We start from the raw sequence: 16,608 nt of genomic DNA, 5'->3' as shown, positions 1-16,608 counted from the left end.
TTATCAGGCTGCAACATGAGGTGATGGAGGCAGATGAATGGCACCTCAGTGGGCCTCACGGTCTCATCAAATTAAGCACTTTTCTCTGTATTCAAACTGACATCAATAAATGTATTTACCTGTTTATGCCGTCATAACTATCCCAACTCCATTTGCCACTTTGTTCATGATGATGTCTGCAAACTGGTCACCCACATGACAACATGCACGTCAGTTGCCTGCTAAAGTGTATACCCAGATTTATCTGATAAGTGAAACATCATCAAAGTGTTCAGATGGTGAACTGCAGTTGAATCAAGACCCCAGTGAGGATGGCAAACACTCGATGAGCTTCCTTGTATCTTGTGCTGAAAATCTTCAGTTGTGCAAGCCAAATGTGACACCAGCTGTAACATAACCAGATGTTGGGAGTACTGGGGTGAGGCTGGTTGTATGTACTACCAAATTCATGGAGATGATGTTTGTGGAGATTTATGGTTGTGAAATGAACGTTCAGTGAACAGCTCTGATGTATATTCTTGAAGTCAACATGGCAACGGTACCCTCCCTCAAATTTTGTGGTATCTGTAGCATTGTGTATGTTGTGTGTTGGGGGGTGTGGCTGGACATTTTGGTGTTCTTTTCTTTTCTTTGCTCTCCAGGTGGCATGAAAACTGATTTGTCTGTGGAGAAGGTGCTGGCTGAAGAGTCCTTCACCCTCATCAACATCATGTGCAGCACCTGTGAATGGTGCTCACGTGCAGCCTTAAAGACTTTCAGCTGAAGCAGATAATTGGATGGCGTTCTGCATTTAAGTCATGTGTGATTCAAGCAGAACTGCTGGGAACTCGACCTTGTGATGTTCGTTTGTGAGACGCTGAGGACCGCGCCTGGGTTTGACACATCGAGCCCGTGAAGCAGGAAGGGTGAGGGACACATGCTGTCAGCACACATCAGAGGTGATTAAGTGTTTGACTAATTGTTGATAGTAACTTGGTATTTTGTTACGCAGTATATTTGAATTGTGCAGCTTGCTTCTCACCGCTGTGGCGTGCGGACAAGAGATCCTCCACCTGTTGTGAGAAGCTGCTCATTTGCATAAAGCTTAAAATACAGACCTGAATGTGTTGCTGATAGTGTGTGTCTTTTGAAGGATATTAGTTGTAACTGCTGACTTACCTCACCTCTTCTATGCTTCGCAGAGAGTCGGTTTGTCGTGTCCACCTGGGGGGTGTTTGGCGGTGGTAGTGGGTCCAGGAGCGCCGGGCTTCGATCCTTTTGGGCGCTGGAGAGCGTGCCAGCCTTCACTCCACCAGAAGGACGCTATTTTAGTTTTTACACTTTATTATGCACCAGCGGGTGAAATAAATAAATTGTTTTTGTTATTGGAACCGCTTTCTGCTTATTTTTAGCGCTGGGTTCCGTCTGACGCAGGTCCGCTCCTCAACCCGCGTCGACACATAACAGTGTAATGATTAAAACTTTTTCAAGTGGAGTTTGTGACCCGTCCAAAGCACACTGCAAATAGTCATGCCTTTTAGTCATCATCTTGATATGCCACATTGGTCAAGTGGATGGATTATTTTAACAAAGCCGAAGTGGTCAGTGACATGGCGTTAAATTAAATTTGGGGGGGCTTTTGGGTGTTAAAAGACCTATTAAACCTTTTACTTCAGTTCATGAAAATGGAACAAAACAAAAATGTTGCTTTTATGTTGTGTACATTTTAGTGAAATTGACTTTTTTCCCTTTGAAAAAAAGACAGTTTTGGAATCACTGAAGTTGAGTCTCTTCATGGCTCTTTGCTTTCAACTTTGTATCTCAAGGAAATCCGAAGTTGTACAGTTATCATCTAAAGACATGCAGGTTACGTGAATTGGAAACTTTATACACTCAACAAAAATATAAACGCAACACTTTTGGTTTTGCTCCCATTTTGTATGAGATGAACTCAAAGATCTAAAACTTTTTCCACATACACAATATCACCATTTCCCTCAAATATTGTTCACAAACCAGTCTAAATCTGTGATAGTGAGCACTTCTCCTTTGCTGAGATAATCCATCCCACCTCACAGATGTGCCATATCAAGATGCTGATTAGACACCATGATTAGTGCACAGGTGTGCCTTAGACTGCCCACAATAAAAGGCCACTCTGAAAGGTGCAGTTTTATCACACAGCACAATGCCACAGATGTTGCAAGATTTGAGGGAGCGTGCAATTGGCATGCTGACAGCAGGAATGTCAACCAGAGCTGTTGCTCGTGTATTGAATGTTCATTTCTCTACCATAAGCCGTCTCCAAAGGCGTTTCAGAGAATTTGGCAGTACATCCAACCAGCCTCATAACCGCAGACCACGTGTAACCACACCAGCCCAGGACCTCCACATCCAGCATGTTCACCTCCAAGATCGTCTGAGACCAGCCACTCGGACAGCTGCTGAAACAATCGGTTTGCATAACCAAAGAATTTCTGCACAAACTGTCAGAAACCGTCTCAGGGAAGCTCATCTGCATGCTCGTCATCCTCATCGGGGTCTCGACCTGACTCCAGTTCGTCGTCGTGACCGACTTGAGTGGGCAAATGCTCACATTCGCTGGCGTTTGGCACGTTGGAGAGGTGTTCTCTTCATGGATGTATCCCGATTCACACCATCCAGGACAGATGGCAGACAGCGTGTGTGGCATCGTGTGGGTGAGCGGTTTTCTGATGTCAATGTTGTGGATCGAGTGGCCCATGGTGGCGGTGGGGTTATGGTATGGGCAGGCGTCTGTTATGGACGAAGAACACAGGTGCATTTTATTGATGGCATTTTGAATGCACAGAGATACCGTGACGAGATCCTGAGGCCCATTGTTGTGCCATACATCCAAGAACATCACCTCATGTTGCAGCAGGATAATGCACGGCCCCATGTTGCAAGGATCTGTACACAATTCTTGGAAGCTGAAAATGTCCCAGTTCTTGCATGACCGGCATACTCACCGGACATGTCACCCATTGAGCGTGTTTGGGATGCTCTGGACCGGCGTATACGACAGCATGTACCAGTTCCTGCCAATATCCAGCAACTTCGCACAGCCATTGAAGAGGAATGGACCAACATTCCACAGGCCACAGTTGACAACCTGATCAACTCTATGCGAAGGAGATGTGTTGCACTGCATGAGGCAAATGGTGGTCACACCAGATACTGACTGGTATCCCCCCCCAATAAAACAAAACTGCACCTTTCAGAGTGGCCTTTTATTGTGGGCAGTCTAAGGCACACCTGTGCACTAATCATGGTGTCTAATCAGCATCTTGGTATGGCACACCTGTGAGGTGGGATGGATTATCTCAGCAAAGAAGTGCCCACTATCACAGATTTAGGCTGGTTTGTGCACAATATTTGAGGGAAATGGTGATATTGTGTATGTGGAAAAAGCTTTAGATCTTTGAGTTCATCTCATACAAAATGGGAGCAAAACCAAAAGTGTTGCGTTTATATTTTTGTTGAGTGTAATTGTCCAGGTCTCCCTTGGAAAAGAGGTCTTGATCTCAGTGGAACTAACCTGGTTAAATAAAGGTAAATTTTAAAATCACATCCTCCACACAACAGAACCACACTGAGTTGTGAGTGGCGACCATCCAGACACAGTCTATCCCTACATCCCAAAATCTGTTTGCAGCAGCCAGGTGATATCGGGGCATCCTGTTGGCCTTTTCCAGTTGCTGGGGTCCTCAATGCTGACACGTGCTGCTTGCCTGTTGTCCTGTAGTCTATCCCAGCCTTGTGCTGGTCTACAATTTTGTCCCTGGTGTCCTTCGACAGCTCTTTGGTCTTGGCCATGGTGGATAGGTTGGAGTGTGATTGATTGTGTGTATAGGCGAGTATGCTGTCAGGGACTTTGGGCCCTATGAAAATAAATCTTACCCCCCCCCATATTATTTTGTCAGTATGATACAGGGTGAACACAAAAACACTCATTGTTTTCACATATGTATAATACCAAAAGTTACATGAATAATTTTACAATTTTGAAGAAGAAGAATCTGCAAAATAAAAAAATGAGTTTCTCCAACTGTAGATACCAAAATTGTAAAATTATTCATGTAACTTTTGATATTGTAAACATTTGAAACGAAGGAGTGTTTTTGTGTTCACCCTGTAATTGTGTTAGGGGCCTCTCTGGGCCCCTGTCAATCATTGGCACTTAGAATACTTAGGGGATAGTCCTGTTGTGTCTGATGATTTGCGTACATTCATGCTATTATACAGTCACAAATTGAGATTTACACGGTAAAATGGATATTTGCAACCATATAACAGCATGAATGTCCGCAAATCATCAGACACAAGGGGGTTATTCCCATTGTAATCCAGTTCCAGTGTTTATACTGTTTATTTTTTGTAGGTAATTCAGTCGGCGAAGCTTACCATGAAGCAGTGTCACTCCAACAACGGTCAGGGCGTGGAGTAATCTATCAAATGTGAAACTGTAATTCTGTGTCAGAATCTATATCAGTAGTTTTGTATGGTAGTTTAAATTCACCCATTTCGGCGGCAGTGTCAGTATGCGACTTTCTCTTAGTCTCAGCTAACAGCACTATTATGACATCTGCATAGCAGTGTGCGCAGCCGGAGTTCTGTTGAATTGTGTGTCTCGTCGCATAAATCGACAGTTTCCCATCCCAACAATGGCCTGTCGACAGGAATGACATCTTGTCAAAACAAAAGTCAGGGCGCTGAGTAATACATCCAAATGTGAAATGGTTGAAAATTTTGCCACCGTTACCCTGCTATTATACGGTCTGAAATCTCACACAATTAACCAATCATATTTGCGGACAAAATGTAATAACCAACATGTCTTTGGATGTGGGAGGAAGCCAGAGCACCCAGAGGAAAACCACACAAACATGGGAAGAACACGCAAGCTCCACAGAGAAAGGCCACAGGTGGGAATCGATCCCATGACCTTGTTGCTGTGATGTAAAAGTGCTAACCACTAAGCCACTGTGCTGGCCTGTATTCACCAATGCATTAATTTTAAAATAATAAAGTCACAGGATCTTTTTATTTTTTGGTTGGGGGTAGTGGGGTTTTTTGTTGAGAAACAGTCTTTCAAAAAAATATGTAAAATTTGTAAAAGTAGTGTTGGCACTGAGCAAGAAAACATCATGCGGACCAAGGTGAGAAAGCGTTTGGCCTGTTAATCATTGAGTCGGTGATAAAGTTAGTCAATAATCAACGGTACAGTCACAACATTAGACTGTCAGAGGTGCCGCTCGCACAGCAGTGTGAGTGCGTGGTGCACAACACCTCACAAAGACCCACAAAACAGGAATAAAAGGATTTGCATGGTGGTGTGCTGTAGGTCAAGATGTTTGCTGTTCATCTTATTTCATTTTTCTTCTCCAAACTCAACGAGGACCCCACAAAGAAGGTAAGAACTACTGCAGCAATTTCACAAATGGAACTTAAATGATGCAAGGCTTTGTGTTTTGTTTTTTCCATGTTTTTTATAAAAAAAATTTCTTCCAGAGAAATTTGCAACCTGTGCCTTTGTATCCAAGGATTTTCAGTTCAAATCCATAAAATAAAAATCTGAGACTGGTTGTGTAAATATTGCCAAAGAAATTCTGTTTCTGTGCTTTTTGCTTTAAATGGAAATTGTCACTCATTTCTGCAGTGGAGGAGGCAGATTTTGACTGATGGATGTTCAGGCAAACACTTCTCTGTGTCATGCCGTTTCTTCCTCACTGCACAGAGGGAATGAATGAAGCTAGCCTGCTAGTTATTTTCCAAATGTCAAATGCAGATCTGGCACACAGCAGTAATATATGGGCATAGTCCAGTTTGTCCTTATCACTGTGTCAAGTGGATAAGTTTTTTTCACCTTCGTCATTCTTCTGTGTGTGGCTGCTGCTCTCACAGCATCCTGTCAGTGAAAACAGTTGAACATCCAGTTTACGTCTGCTACCAACATGCAAATGCTGTATCAGAAATACTTTGAGATCTTTTGTGTCATACTTGCAAAGAGAAGTACTTCAATCAGCTGTCATTGTTATGTGTCGGACGTGGTCGGAGCACCGACCCGGTGTTTGACAGGACCCAGCATGAAATAAGTAGAGCATGGTTCAAAAGATAACACATTTTAATGTAAGTGAGTGCAGTGATAAACAACTAAAAAGTCCGGTCTGGTGAGGTGAAAACACGGCGCGCTCTCAGCGCAAACGGTCCGGAGCCACAGCAGTTCGGACCCAGCCGACACCCCCCAGGTGGCCGCGACAAACCGAGTCTGTGAAGAAAGAAAACATGGAGGTGAGTCCAACACTCTTCACCCAGAGAGACACAGCTCAAAAGGTGCACACAATCAGCAAACACTTCCTGGCTTAAATATATCTCAGCTTCTCACCCTGCAGGCACGGAACAACTCAGTTCAAATCTCCACTGCAGCAGAAGCTGATTAGACAAATAGCATAACGTGACAGCTCAATACAACAAGGTGTGAGGGACACCAAATCCACTGTCATTACTTCATAAAAGTCACCAAAACCAAATTACCTCAGGAAGTGTGCTGAAGAGCGTGAGACCTCACCCAATCCTCCCTCACAGACTGTGGCGTCAAACCTGGAGCGGTCTCTGCGTCCGTAATGGTGAGATTGTTCCCCTGACATCGATCTCACACGTCTGCTCACAAGGTCGAGTCTCTGGCAACCACACACTGTGCTTTCAAGGTTTAAATGCAGCAATCTCTGATCAAGACAGAATACACTACAGCTGTGAGTCCTGATGACCTGCATGTGAAAACAAGCCTCAGGTGTTCAGGGTGAGGTCCTAATGCTCAGCCACTCAGTCTTGAATGCATACCACCTGGTGGGAGAAACAGAAAAACAAAAACCAAGCCAGCCAAACACCCCAGCCCACAACAGTCATGCTATAACAATTGCGTTGAACAGGGCAGAAGTGCAGTCTGAAAATAGTTTGTCCCCACTTGGGGCCAGCTATCCGTCTGCATTTTGGACCCACTGGGGGGATTTCAGTAGAGCCTAATTTGCAACTGCCATCCACCATTGGTCTCACTTATTGTGGGCAAGTCCCACAAAAAAGTCCAAGGTATCTCCCATATAAAGTGTATTTATATATTTGTGCAAAGCAGCAGATGTGTTACTTGTTGATTTTAACATTTAGTATGATAAATTGAATATTATATTGAATATACTGTGAGTATAGGATTTCTCTGTGGTCCTATTTTATAATCCAGTGTCTTTTTAACATTGATTCACTGTCAAACTTCAACCTGGATCGGGGTTGGATCATCATTTTGCCCACGAGGAATGGGAAGGGGCAGCCGAAAGAAGATTATTATTCTTATTATTATTAGTAGTAGTAGTATGAGGCACTTTCTAGTAAAGGAGTGATATATTTAAGAGTGCAACAATTGCATATCAGAATTACCACAATTAAAGTAATACAAACAACAATACAAATGAACTGAAAAAATCTCAATGCATAATAAAACTTAAAATGTATGCACATAAAGTGTTGCTATTTTTATCTTTTGAGTCAAAGACAATGTTTTACTTAATCAAATTTAATATATAAAGCTGACCGTGTGTGTGTGTGTGTGTGTGTGTGTGTGTGTTTGCTTGCTATGCACAGCCACAGTAATAAATCAATCGACACCAAATTTGAGATACTTGACTGGGGGCACCAAGGGGGAGGTCACTGGGGTGCTTAGGTTGAAAGCGTACGTGCGCAAACACACACACACACACACACACACACACACACACACACACACACACACACACACACACACACACACACACACACACACACACACACACACACACAGTCCGCCTTATATATTAGATCACAACCTGTTCACTGAAGCCCTTATTTTCACACTTCACGTGGTACTCAGGTCAGGTTGCAAGCATCACACTTTACTTGCTACGTAGTATCACCTAGCTAGGGTGCACTTTAATTACATTCCGAATGGGGCAGTGCACGTTAAGGTGCGTTTTTTTTAATTTAAAATGTACCTGTTGTGTACGGCATGCCAGAGCATTGCAGTGTTATGACATGTTAATTCACTTGAGTCTCATGAATGTTGCAAATTGCTGTATGAAAATTAATGATGACAACATGCACACAATGCAACGCAACTTACTGCACCTTAACTAAAGTGACATGAAATATATAATGACATGTGTTGTATGGGTGGGGGGCCTGGCTGCCTTTTTGTTTCTGTCTTTTGTTTTTCCTTCCAGGTGGCTTGCATTTGGGACTGAGTGGCTGTGTTGCTGAGGTTATCAGGACCTCACCCTGATCACCTGCGGCTTGTCAGGACTCACAGCTGAGGTGCATCTATATGGATTGGAACATGGTGGCATTTAAGACTGGAGTATACAGTGTGTATTTGCCAGAGACTCGACCTTGTGACCAAGACGGGTGAGATCGTCGTCTCGGGAGCCATCTCATCATCAGTGGATGCAGAGAACGTCCAGGGTTTGATGCACGGTCTGTGAAAGAGGAGGGGGTGAGGTCTCACGCTCGTCAGCACACTTCCTGAGGTACGTTAGATTTTGTGACTAACGTTTATACAGTCAGTAAATGTGGTGTCCCTCACACCTTATTATATTGAGCTGTACGTTAGTCATGTGTCGGCTTCCACTGCAGTGGAGTTTTGTGAACTGGATGTTCCATGCCTGCAGGTTGGGAAGCTGATTAGTAATTAAGCCAGGAAGTGTTTGCTGTTTATGTACACCTTTGAGTGGTCTCTCTGTGTGTAGAGTGTGGACTCACATAATGGTTCCTTCTTTCACAGACTCGGTTTGTTGCGGCCACCTGGGGGGTGTCGGCGGGGTCCTTGGGTCCGAACGGCTTCTGGCTCCGGACCGTTAGCGCTGCTGGGAGCGCACCGTATCACCACCACGCCAGACCGCACACTCTTTTGTTGTTTTGTATCACATCACTGTTATGTATTAAATTCAGTTAGCCTTTGTACCGTGCTCTGCTTATTTCATACTGGGTCCTTCAAACGCTGGTCGGTTCTCCGAGCTGCGTCTGACACATAACAGACATGGCTAAAATTCTTCTCTATTACCCTTGTGTAGAACAGGTAACTCATCTAGTTGTATCATATTTTTGTTTTTGATTACTTTAAATCTATCAACTTCTAGTTAGTTCACAGTAATGTGTTTGACTTCCAGCTGCATCCAGTTGTTCCGGGTTGCTACAGCAGATCCAGTACTGATTTGTATTGGGATTTGGCAAAATTGGCCCATATTCGCCAAACATCCGCAACATCCGTGTAACATGCTTGTATGAGTCGGCCGTCATCTGCACACGCCCGTGATCATCCTCAGAGGCACGCAGGTCCGCAGCTAGGATTTTTGAGCTGTTCAAAAATCTGACATCCGCCTTACATACTCCATATATACTCAATTCATACACAATACATACTCACTCTATGCGCTGTATATCTGCCGTTAACCGCTGATATCCGCAACTGACGGGGATTTGCGGCTTGGCAGCAGACTGGGACAGTGTGTAAAACAGATATATTGTGTGCCCATCATGTCCACATCACAAACTAAAATATGTTGTAGAAAATTCATACAAATTGGCCACGAATAAAGCATTTTTATTACATCTGCTTTGCAGACAATCTGTGAATGCATAACAAACACGTCACATAAACCCAAAGTACTATATGTGGCAGAAAGCAACATACCTGCCAGTCAGTGCCGGTCCGGCTGTGTCAATCCACAAAGACGTAGCTGCTGCAATCATGTCTCCTCCAGGACTTTTATTTAACACCAACAAAAGGAAGAGTTGCTGTTCAACCACAACTCAGGCTGAAGTCTGTTTTCTGTGACACTCCCCCTCCCGCTCCCCAAACTCATGAACAGTTAACCCTCGCATGACAACACTCTGTGATCAACTTGTCCAAGTCCAGCAAATGCTCCAGAGGCTGTATTGTTGGTGTCAACAGTGATGCCGAAAGGAGCGAGTGCGCTTCTTTTATGACCCCAATGCAGATGCTGTGCACGCGCAACATGTGCGCGATGCTTTCATAATACACCCGTAATACTGCCGTGATAATCTCAATGTGTCGGATCAGTTTCTGCACTACATGCATTATATAACCGTGATTGTTCATCATATAGTCACTATATATTATTAATATATCCGTAATTCATACTGGGACATTTGTTATTTTTGGCCATTTTTGTTGCGGACGACAACGAACGCCCATAATTTGTGTACTCAGTTCATGCGCAATTAATCCTCTCCCCAGTGGGACAGGGCCCTAAGAGACAAAGTCGGTGCAGTAATATGAGGGTCAATGTGCCATAATCAGTCATAACTATGACATCCACATACCTCTCCTAATAAATAATTAACATTGCTCCTTGTCAGTGCCATTATTATATTTCTTAGTGCAGATGTTATCAGCACCGTGTGCCACTCCCACAGACGCTGCACATGCACACTGTCAAAGGGTGTGGACGGGATGGGAATGTTTTCAGTGTCACATTCAACAAATTTTGAAGACAGAATAAAACCATGTCAGTTCTCTAGTTTGAATGTTCCCTGTCGGTCTTCGAGAGTCACCTGTGGCTCAGAGAATTGATGATAACAGTCACACCACCAATCAAGCAATTAGCAGCAGCTTTCACTGTCATTTTATTTAAATAGGCTTTCCCAAAAAGCAACACAAATCAACTCTCTGATGTCTCACAAGACACTCATGCAGTAAATTCATAGGTCATGAATACACATTCTGATGCTATAAATACATAAAGCAGGAAAAACACAGGCTCAAAATCACAATCAGCAGGTATGTTACAGTTGTTAGGGTTTGAAAAAAGCCTATGCATGTAGCTTTTACCTGTAGTGAGTGAATAGATCAAAACATGAGCCCATCCACTCCTGTATTCAAAATGTACGAGGTCTGTTAGAAAAGTATCCGACCTTTTTATTTTTTTCAAAAACCTGATGGATTTGAATCATGTGTGCTTGCATGAGCCAACCTTGAACCTTCGTGCACATGCGTGATTTTTTTCACGCCTGTCGGTTGCGTCATTTGCTTGTAAGCAGCCTTTGTGTGAGGATGGGTGGAGTCTCTCATCGTTTTTTCTTTGCAAGGAAATGGCGGAACGACTGGAGCAGCGCGACTGCATCAAATTTTGCCAGAAACTGGGCGACAGCCAGGTGGAAACCATTCGGATTATTCAGACGGCTTTTGGTGACAATCCTATGGGTATCACACAGATTAAGGAGTGGTACAACCGGTTTAAAGACGGCCGCACAATGGTGGAGAGCGAGCCGCACTCCGGGTGGCCATCAACATGCTGAAATGATCAGATAATTTCCAAAGTGAACGCTGTGGTGATGTGGGACCGTCGTGTGACTATCCGAGAAATTGCGGAAGAGGTGGACATCAGCACTTTTTCAGCACATTCCACTGTGACAGAAGATTTTGCCATGAAAAGAGTTGCAGCGAAATTCATGCCGATGGCTTTGGCACGAAGCTGATGGTGGAGCAAAAGCGCCACTGTGTTGAAGTCTCGCAGGACATGTTGTGACATGCTCACCTCTTCCACAATTTCTCAGATAGTCACACCACTGAAAAGCCACAGAAAGCCGTCTGAATCTTCCAAATGGTAGAAGAGGTGAGCATGTCACAACATGTCCTGTGAGGCTTCATCACGGAGGCGCTTTTGCTCCACCATCAGCTTCGTACCGAAGCCATCGGCATGAATTTCGCTGCAACTCTTTTCATGGCAAAATCTTCTGTCACAGTGGAATGTGCCGAAAAAGTGCTGATGTCCACCTCTTCCGCAATTTTTCGGATAGTCACACGATGGTCCCACATCACCACAGAGTTCACTTTGGAAATGATCTGGTCATTTCTGCATGTTGATGGCTGACCAGACCGTGGCGCGCTCTCCACCGTTGTGCGGACGTCTTTAAACCGGTTGTACCGCTCCTTAATCTGTGTGATGCCCATAGGATCGTCACCGAAAGCCGTCTGAATAATCCGAATGGTTTCCACCTGGCTGTTGCCCAGTTTTTGGCAAAATTTGATGCAGTCGCGCTGCTCCAGTCGTTCCGCCATTTCCTTGCAAAGAAAAAATGACGAGAGACTACACCCATCCTCACACAAAGGCTGCTTACAAGCAAATGACGCAACCGACAGGCGTGAAAAAAATCACGCATGTGCACGAAGGTTCAAGGTTGGCTCCTGCAAGCACACGTGATTCAAATCCATCAGGTTTTTGAAAAAAATAAAAAGGTCGGATACTTTTCTAACAGACCTCGTACATATAAGCAAATACATGCTGTGATCTTATAAGTCAACAAATTAATTAATCTTGAAATGATGATGAACTCTTTCAAATTTGGACAATTTTGATGCACTAGATCAACTCATAAAGCGACTTTGTTTTGCTTATGTAATATCCCATAGACATGTCTGCCACCTGCTGGATTGGTGATGTATTAGAAGCAGGTGTGGTTGTCAGTGAGATAGACTGTTTCTGTACAGAAATGTACTTTATTAAGCAGATCGGGTAGCTCAGAAGGATAAGGAGCTGGCCTACCAATACGGACCAATATAGATTTAATTCTCTGTCACAAGACCTGTCTGCACCCTTGGATAACACACATCTGCATTCTTCCAGTCGACCCAGATGGCTAGTTGGCTGTGGAAGTAACTTGCAATGGACTTTTATCTCCTTCAGGGGGAGTCATAGACTTATATTCACTTTGTGCTATGGTATCGGGACATTGATGGGGCTACTACAGAGGATGTTCTTCTTCATTCTAGGTCACTCAGTGAGGAATAAATTAGTGTGACTCATTTCTTTTTTTGGTTATGTGTTGTTGTTTTGCTGTTTGTTGTGTTGTATTTAGGTGGACAGGTTTTTATATGCCATGCGTCTCAATGATGACAAGCTACAGGATATCTCAGCTCACTTTCAGGCCGAAATGAAAAAGGGGCTTTCAGCTAAAAGTAACGCAGCAGCAGCAGTGAAGATGCTGCCCACGCATGTCCGCTCCACACCCGATGGATCAGGTTCCTGTCATCATTACGAGTTACAATAAATAAATAAATAAATAAATAAAATCTGACTCACACTTGCACAATACAGTTCAGGGACCTGGGAGATAAATGAGTGCCTAATTTACCCCCCCCCCCCCCCCCATCCCCCTTGCCCTTGCAGAGGAAGGACACTTTCTGGCGTTGGATTTCGGGGGCTCCAAGTTTAAAGTTCTCCAAGTTAAAGTGAGAGAAGATGTGGAGAGTAAGACGGGAGGAGAAGTGAAGCTGGAGGAGCAAATTTACCCGATACCTAAGGAGCTCCTGTTTGGGAGAGGAACAGAGGTGAGGAAATATAAATAATGAAGTTGGACAGAGAGAACAAGTCTTCTTCACCTTTTTGACTCTTTCTTCTTCTTTTCTTTCCAGTTGTTTGGCCACATGTCAGGATGTCTCAAGGCTTTCATGCACCAGAAGAACATCAGCTTGAAAGAGAAACATCCTCTGGCCTTCACCTTCTCTTTCCCCTGTGAACAGAGGACCTTGGACCAGGCAAAGACTCCATCATCTATGACTTACACAATTTCTGACATGGACAGATTTCATGCTGGTCACTGGACCGCACCTGCACAGCTTTGAATTGTAACATTTTCAAAAACACATATGATCTGATATGGTCCCCCAATTTTTTCTCTTTGTAGGGAATACTGATAAACTGGACTAAAAACATCCATACTCGAGGTCTCTTGAGGAAAGATATGGTCCAGACCCTCAAACAAGCCATTGATAGAACTGGGGTAAGACAAGACCATCAGCTATATAAGACAGAACTTACTGTATGTGTCAGTTTATGAGATAAACCACAAAGGGCTAAAGTCCCCCATAAATCTCATTTTAAAGCAGCAGTCCATTCCATCATTAACATTCAGGATTCATAGTGTTGCCCATTAGTACAAACATTATTGGAAATTTGCCTTTTACAACGCACTTGTGTTTGATACAGAATACAGTTCATATAAAAATGTCAATCTAAAACACGTTTATTCGTGCCTGGTAATCTTCATATATGTTCGATATACTGTTTGTATATTATCATAGTTCCACCTTAGAATTGGAATATAATATATACACTCAACAAAAATATAAACGCAACACTTTTGGTTTTGCTCCCATTTTGTATGAGATGAACTCAAAGATCTAAAAAATTTTCCACATACACAATATCACCATTTCCCTCAAATATTGTTCACAAACCAGTCTAAATCTGTGATAGTGAGCACTTCTCCTTTGCTGAGATAATCCATCCCACCTCACAGGTGTGCCATATCAAGATGCTGATTAGACACCATGATTAGTGCACAGATGTGCCTTAGACTGCCCACAATAAAACGCCACTCTGAAAGGTGCAGTTTTATCACACAGCACAATGCCACAGATGTCGCACGATTAGAGGGAGCGTTCAATTGGCATGCTGACAGCAGGAATGTCAACCAGAGCTGTTGCTCGTGTATTGAATGTTCATTTCTCTACCATAAGCTGTCTCCAAAGGCTTTTCAGAGAATTTGGCAGTACATCCAACCAGCCTCACAACTGCAGACCACGTGTAACCACACCAGCCCAGGACCTCCACATCCAGCATGTTCACCTCCAAGATCGTCTGAGACCAGCCACTCGGACAGCTGCTGAAACAATCGGTTTGCATAACCAAAGAATTTCTGCACAAACTGTCAGAAACCGTCTCAGGGAAGCTCATCTGCATGCTTGTCGTCCTCATCGGGGTCTCGACCTGAGTCCAGTTCGTAGTCGTAACCGACTTGAGTGGGCAAATGCTCACATTCGCTGGAGTTTGGCACGTTGGAGAGGTGTTCTCTTCACGGATGAATCCCGGTTCACACTGTCCAGGGCAGATGGCAGACAGCGTGTGTGGCGTCGTGTGGGTGAGCGGTTTTCTGATGTCAATGTTGTGGATCGAGTGGCCCATGGTGGCGGTGGGGTTATGGTATGGGCAGGCATCTGTTATGGACGAAGAACACAGGTGCATTTTATTGATGGCATTTTGAATGCACAGAGATACCGTGACGAGATCCTGAGGCCCATTGTTGTGCCATACATCCAAGAACATCACCTCATGTTGCAGCAGGATAATGCACGGCCCCATGTTGCAAGGATCTGTACACAATTCTTGGAAACTAAAAATGTCCCAGTTCTTGCATGGCCGGCATACTCACATGTCACCCATTGGGCATGTTTGGGATGCTCTGGACCGGCGTATACGACAGCGTGTACCAGTTCCTGCCAATATCCAGCAACTTCGCACAGCCATTGAAGAGGAGTGGACCAACATTCCACAGGCCACAATTGACAACCTGATCAACTCTATGCAAAGGAGATGTGTTGCACTGCATGAGGCAAATGGTGGTCACACCAGATACTGACTGGTATCCCCCCCCAATAAAACAAAACTGCACCTTTCAGAGTGGCCTTTTATTGTGGACAGTCTAAGGCACACCTGTGCACTAATCATGGTGTCTAATCAGCATCTTGATATGGCACATCTGTGAGGTGGGATGGATTATCTCAGCAAAGGAGAAGTGCTCACTATCACAGATTTAGACTGGTTTGTGAACAATATTTGAGGGAAATGGTGATATTGTGTATGTGGAAAAAGTTTTAGATCTTTGAGTTCATCTCATACAAAATGGGAGTAAAACCAAAAGTGTTGCGTTTATATTTTTGTTGAGTATAACATATATATATATCTCCACGTGAGTTTAACTCCTTCATACTTTGCTCCGTGTATATTCCACCGAGCGCGGACGTGCATGAGGCCGAGCGCGCGCTCGCGGATCAGATTATGAGCGTGGAGAGAGACTTTCTGGACTCCCTTGTTATAATTCTCGGCGATTTTAACAAAGGGAATCTCAGTCAGGAATTACCAAAATACAAACAGTTTGTTAAATGCCCGACCACAGAAGGGAGCACGTTACATCACTGTTACACGACAGTGAGTGGTGCCTACCGCGCGGTGGCCCGTGCAGCTTTGGGACTCTCAGACCACGTGATGGTCCACTTGATCCCCGCGTACAGACAGAGACTAAAACTCTCTAAACCTGTTGTGAGGACATCTAAAGTGTGGAGCAATGAAGCTGTAGAGGAGCTACGCGCGTGCTTGGGCACTACGGATTGGGATATGTTTGAGGCTTCAACAGACAGTCTAGATAACTACACCGACACTGTGACGTCATATATTCATTTCTGTGAAGACAGCATCATCCCACAGCGCACCAGGGTGAGATATAACAATGACAAGCCCTGGTTCACACCTAAACTCCGGCAGCTCTGTCAGCAGAAAGAGGTGGCTTTCAGAGAAGGAGACAGAGACAGCTATAGAGGTGCAAAGTACAGATTTAGCAAGGAGGTGGCAAAGGCTAAATCCATGTACAGTTCACGTCTGCAGCAAAGGTTCTCTGCCAACGACTCAGCCTCTGTGTGGAGGGGGTTGAAAGAGATTACCAACTACAAGCCCAAAGCACCTTGTTCTATTGACGACCTGAAGCTGGCCAACGACCTGAACGTCTTCT

General features: G+C 44.2%; 1 protein-coding gene across 1 annotated transcript in view; it reads left to right on the top strand.

Moving 5' to 3' along the window:
• Positions 1 to 5,320: 5,320 nt before the first annotated feature.
• LOC117526413 (hexokinase HKDC1-like) overlaps positions 5,321 to 16,608 on the top strand; it is a 69,252-nt gene continuing 57,964 nt past the window's right edge. The window contains exons 1-5 of the mRNA XM_034188486.1: positions 5,321 to 5,413; positions 12,901 to 13,063; positions 13,212 to 13,372; positions 13,457 to 13,579; positions 13,729 to 13,824. Coding sequence (XP_034044377.1) covers positions 5,351 to 5,413; positions 12,901 to 13,063; positions 13,212 to 13,372; positions 13,457 to 13,579; positions 13,729 to 13,824 — 606 coding nt within the window. The 5' untranslated portion in view covers positions 5,321 to 5,350. The remainder of the gene's footprint in view (positions 5,414 to 12,900; positions 13,064 to 13,211; positions 13,373 to 13,456; positions 13,580 to 13,728; positions 13,825 to 16,608) is intronic.

Source organism: Thalassophryne amazonica, chromosome 2 (assembly GCF_902500255.1).
Source record: "Thalassophryne amazonica chromosome 2, fThaAma1.1, whole genome shotgun sequence".
Taxonomy (NCBI): domain Eukaryota; kingdom Metazoa; phylum Chordata; class Actinopteri; order Batrachoidiformes; family Batrachoididae; genus Thalassophryne; species Thalassophryne amazonica.
The sequence above is the reverse complement of the archived record's forward strand: the minus strand, read 5'-3'. Positions and strand labels throughout refer to the sequence as shown.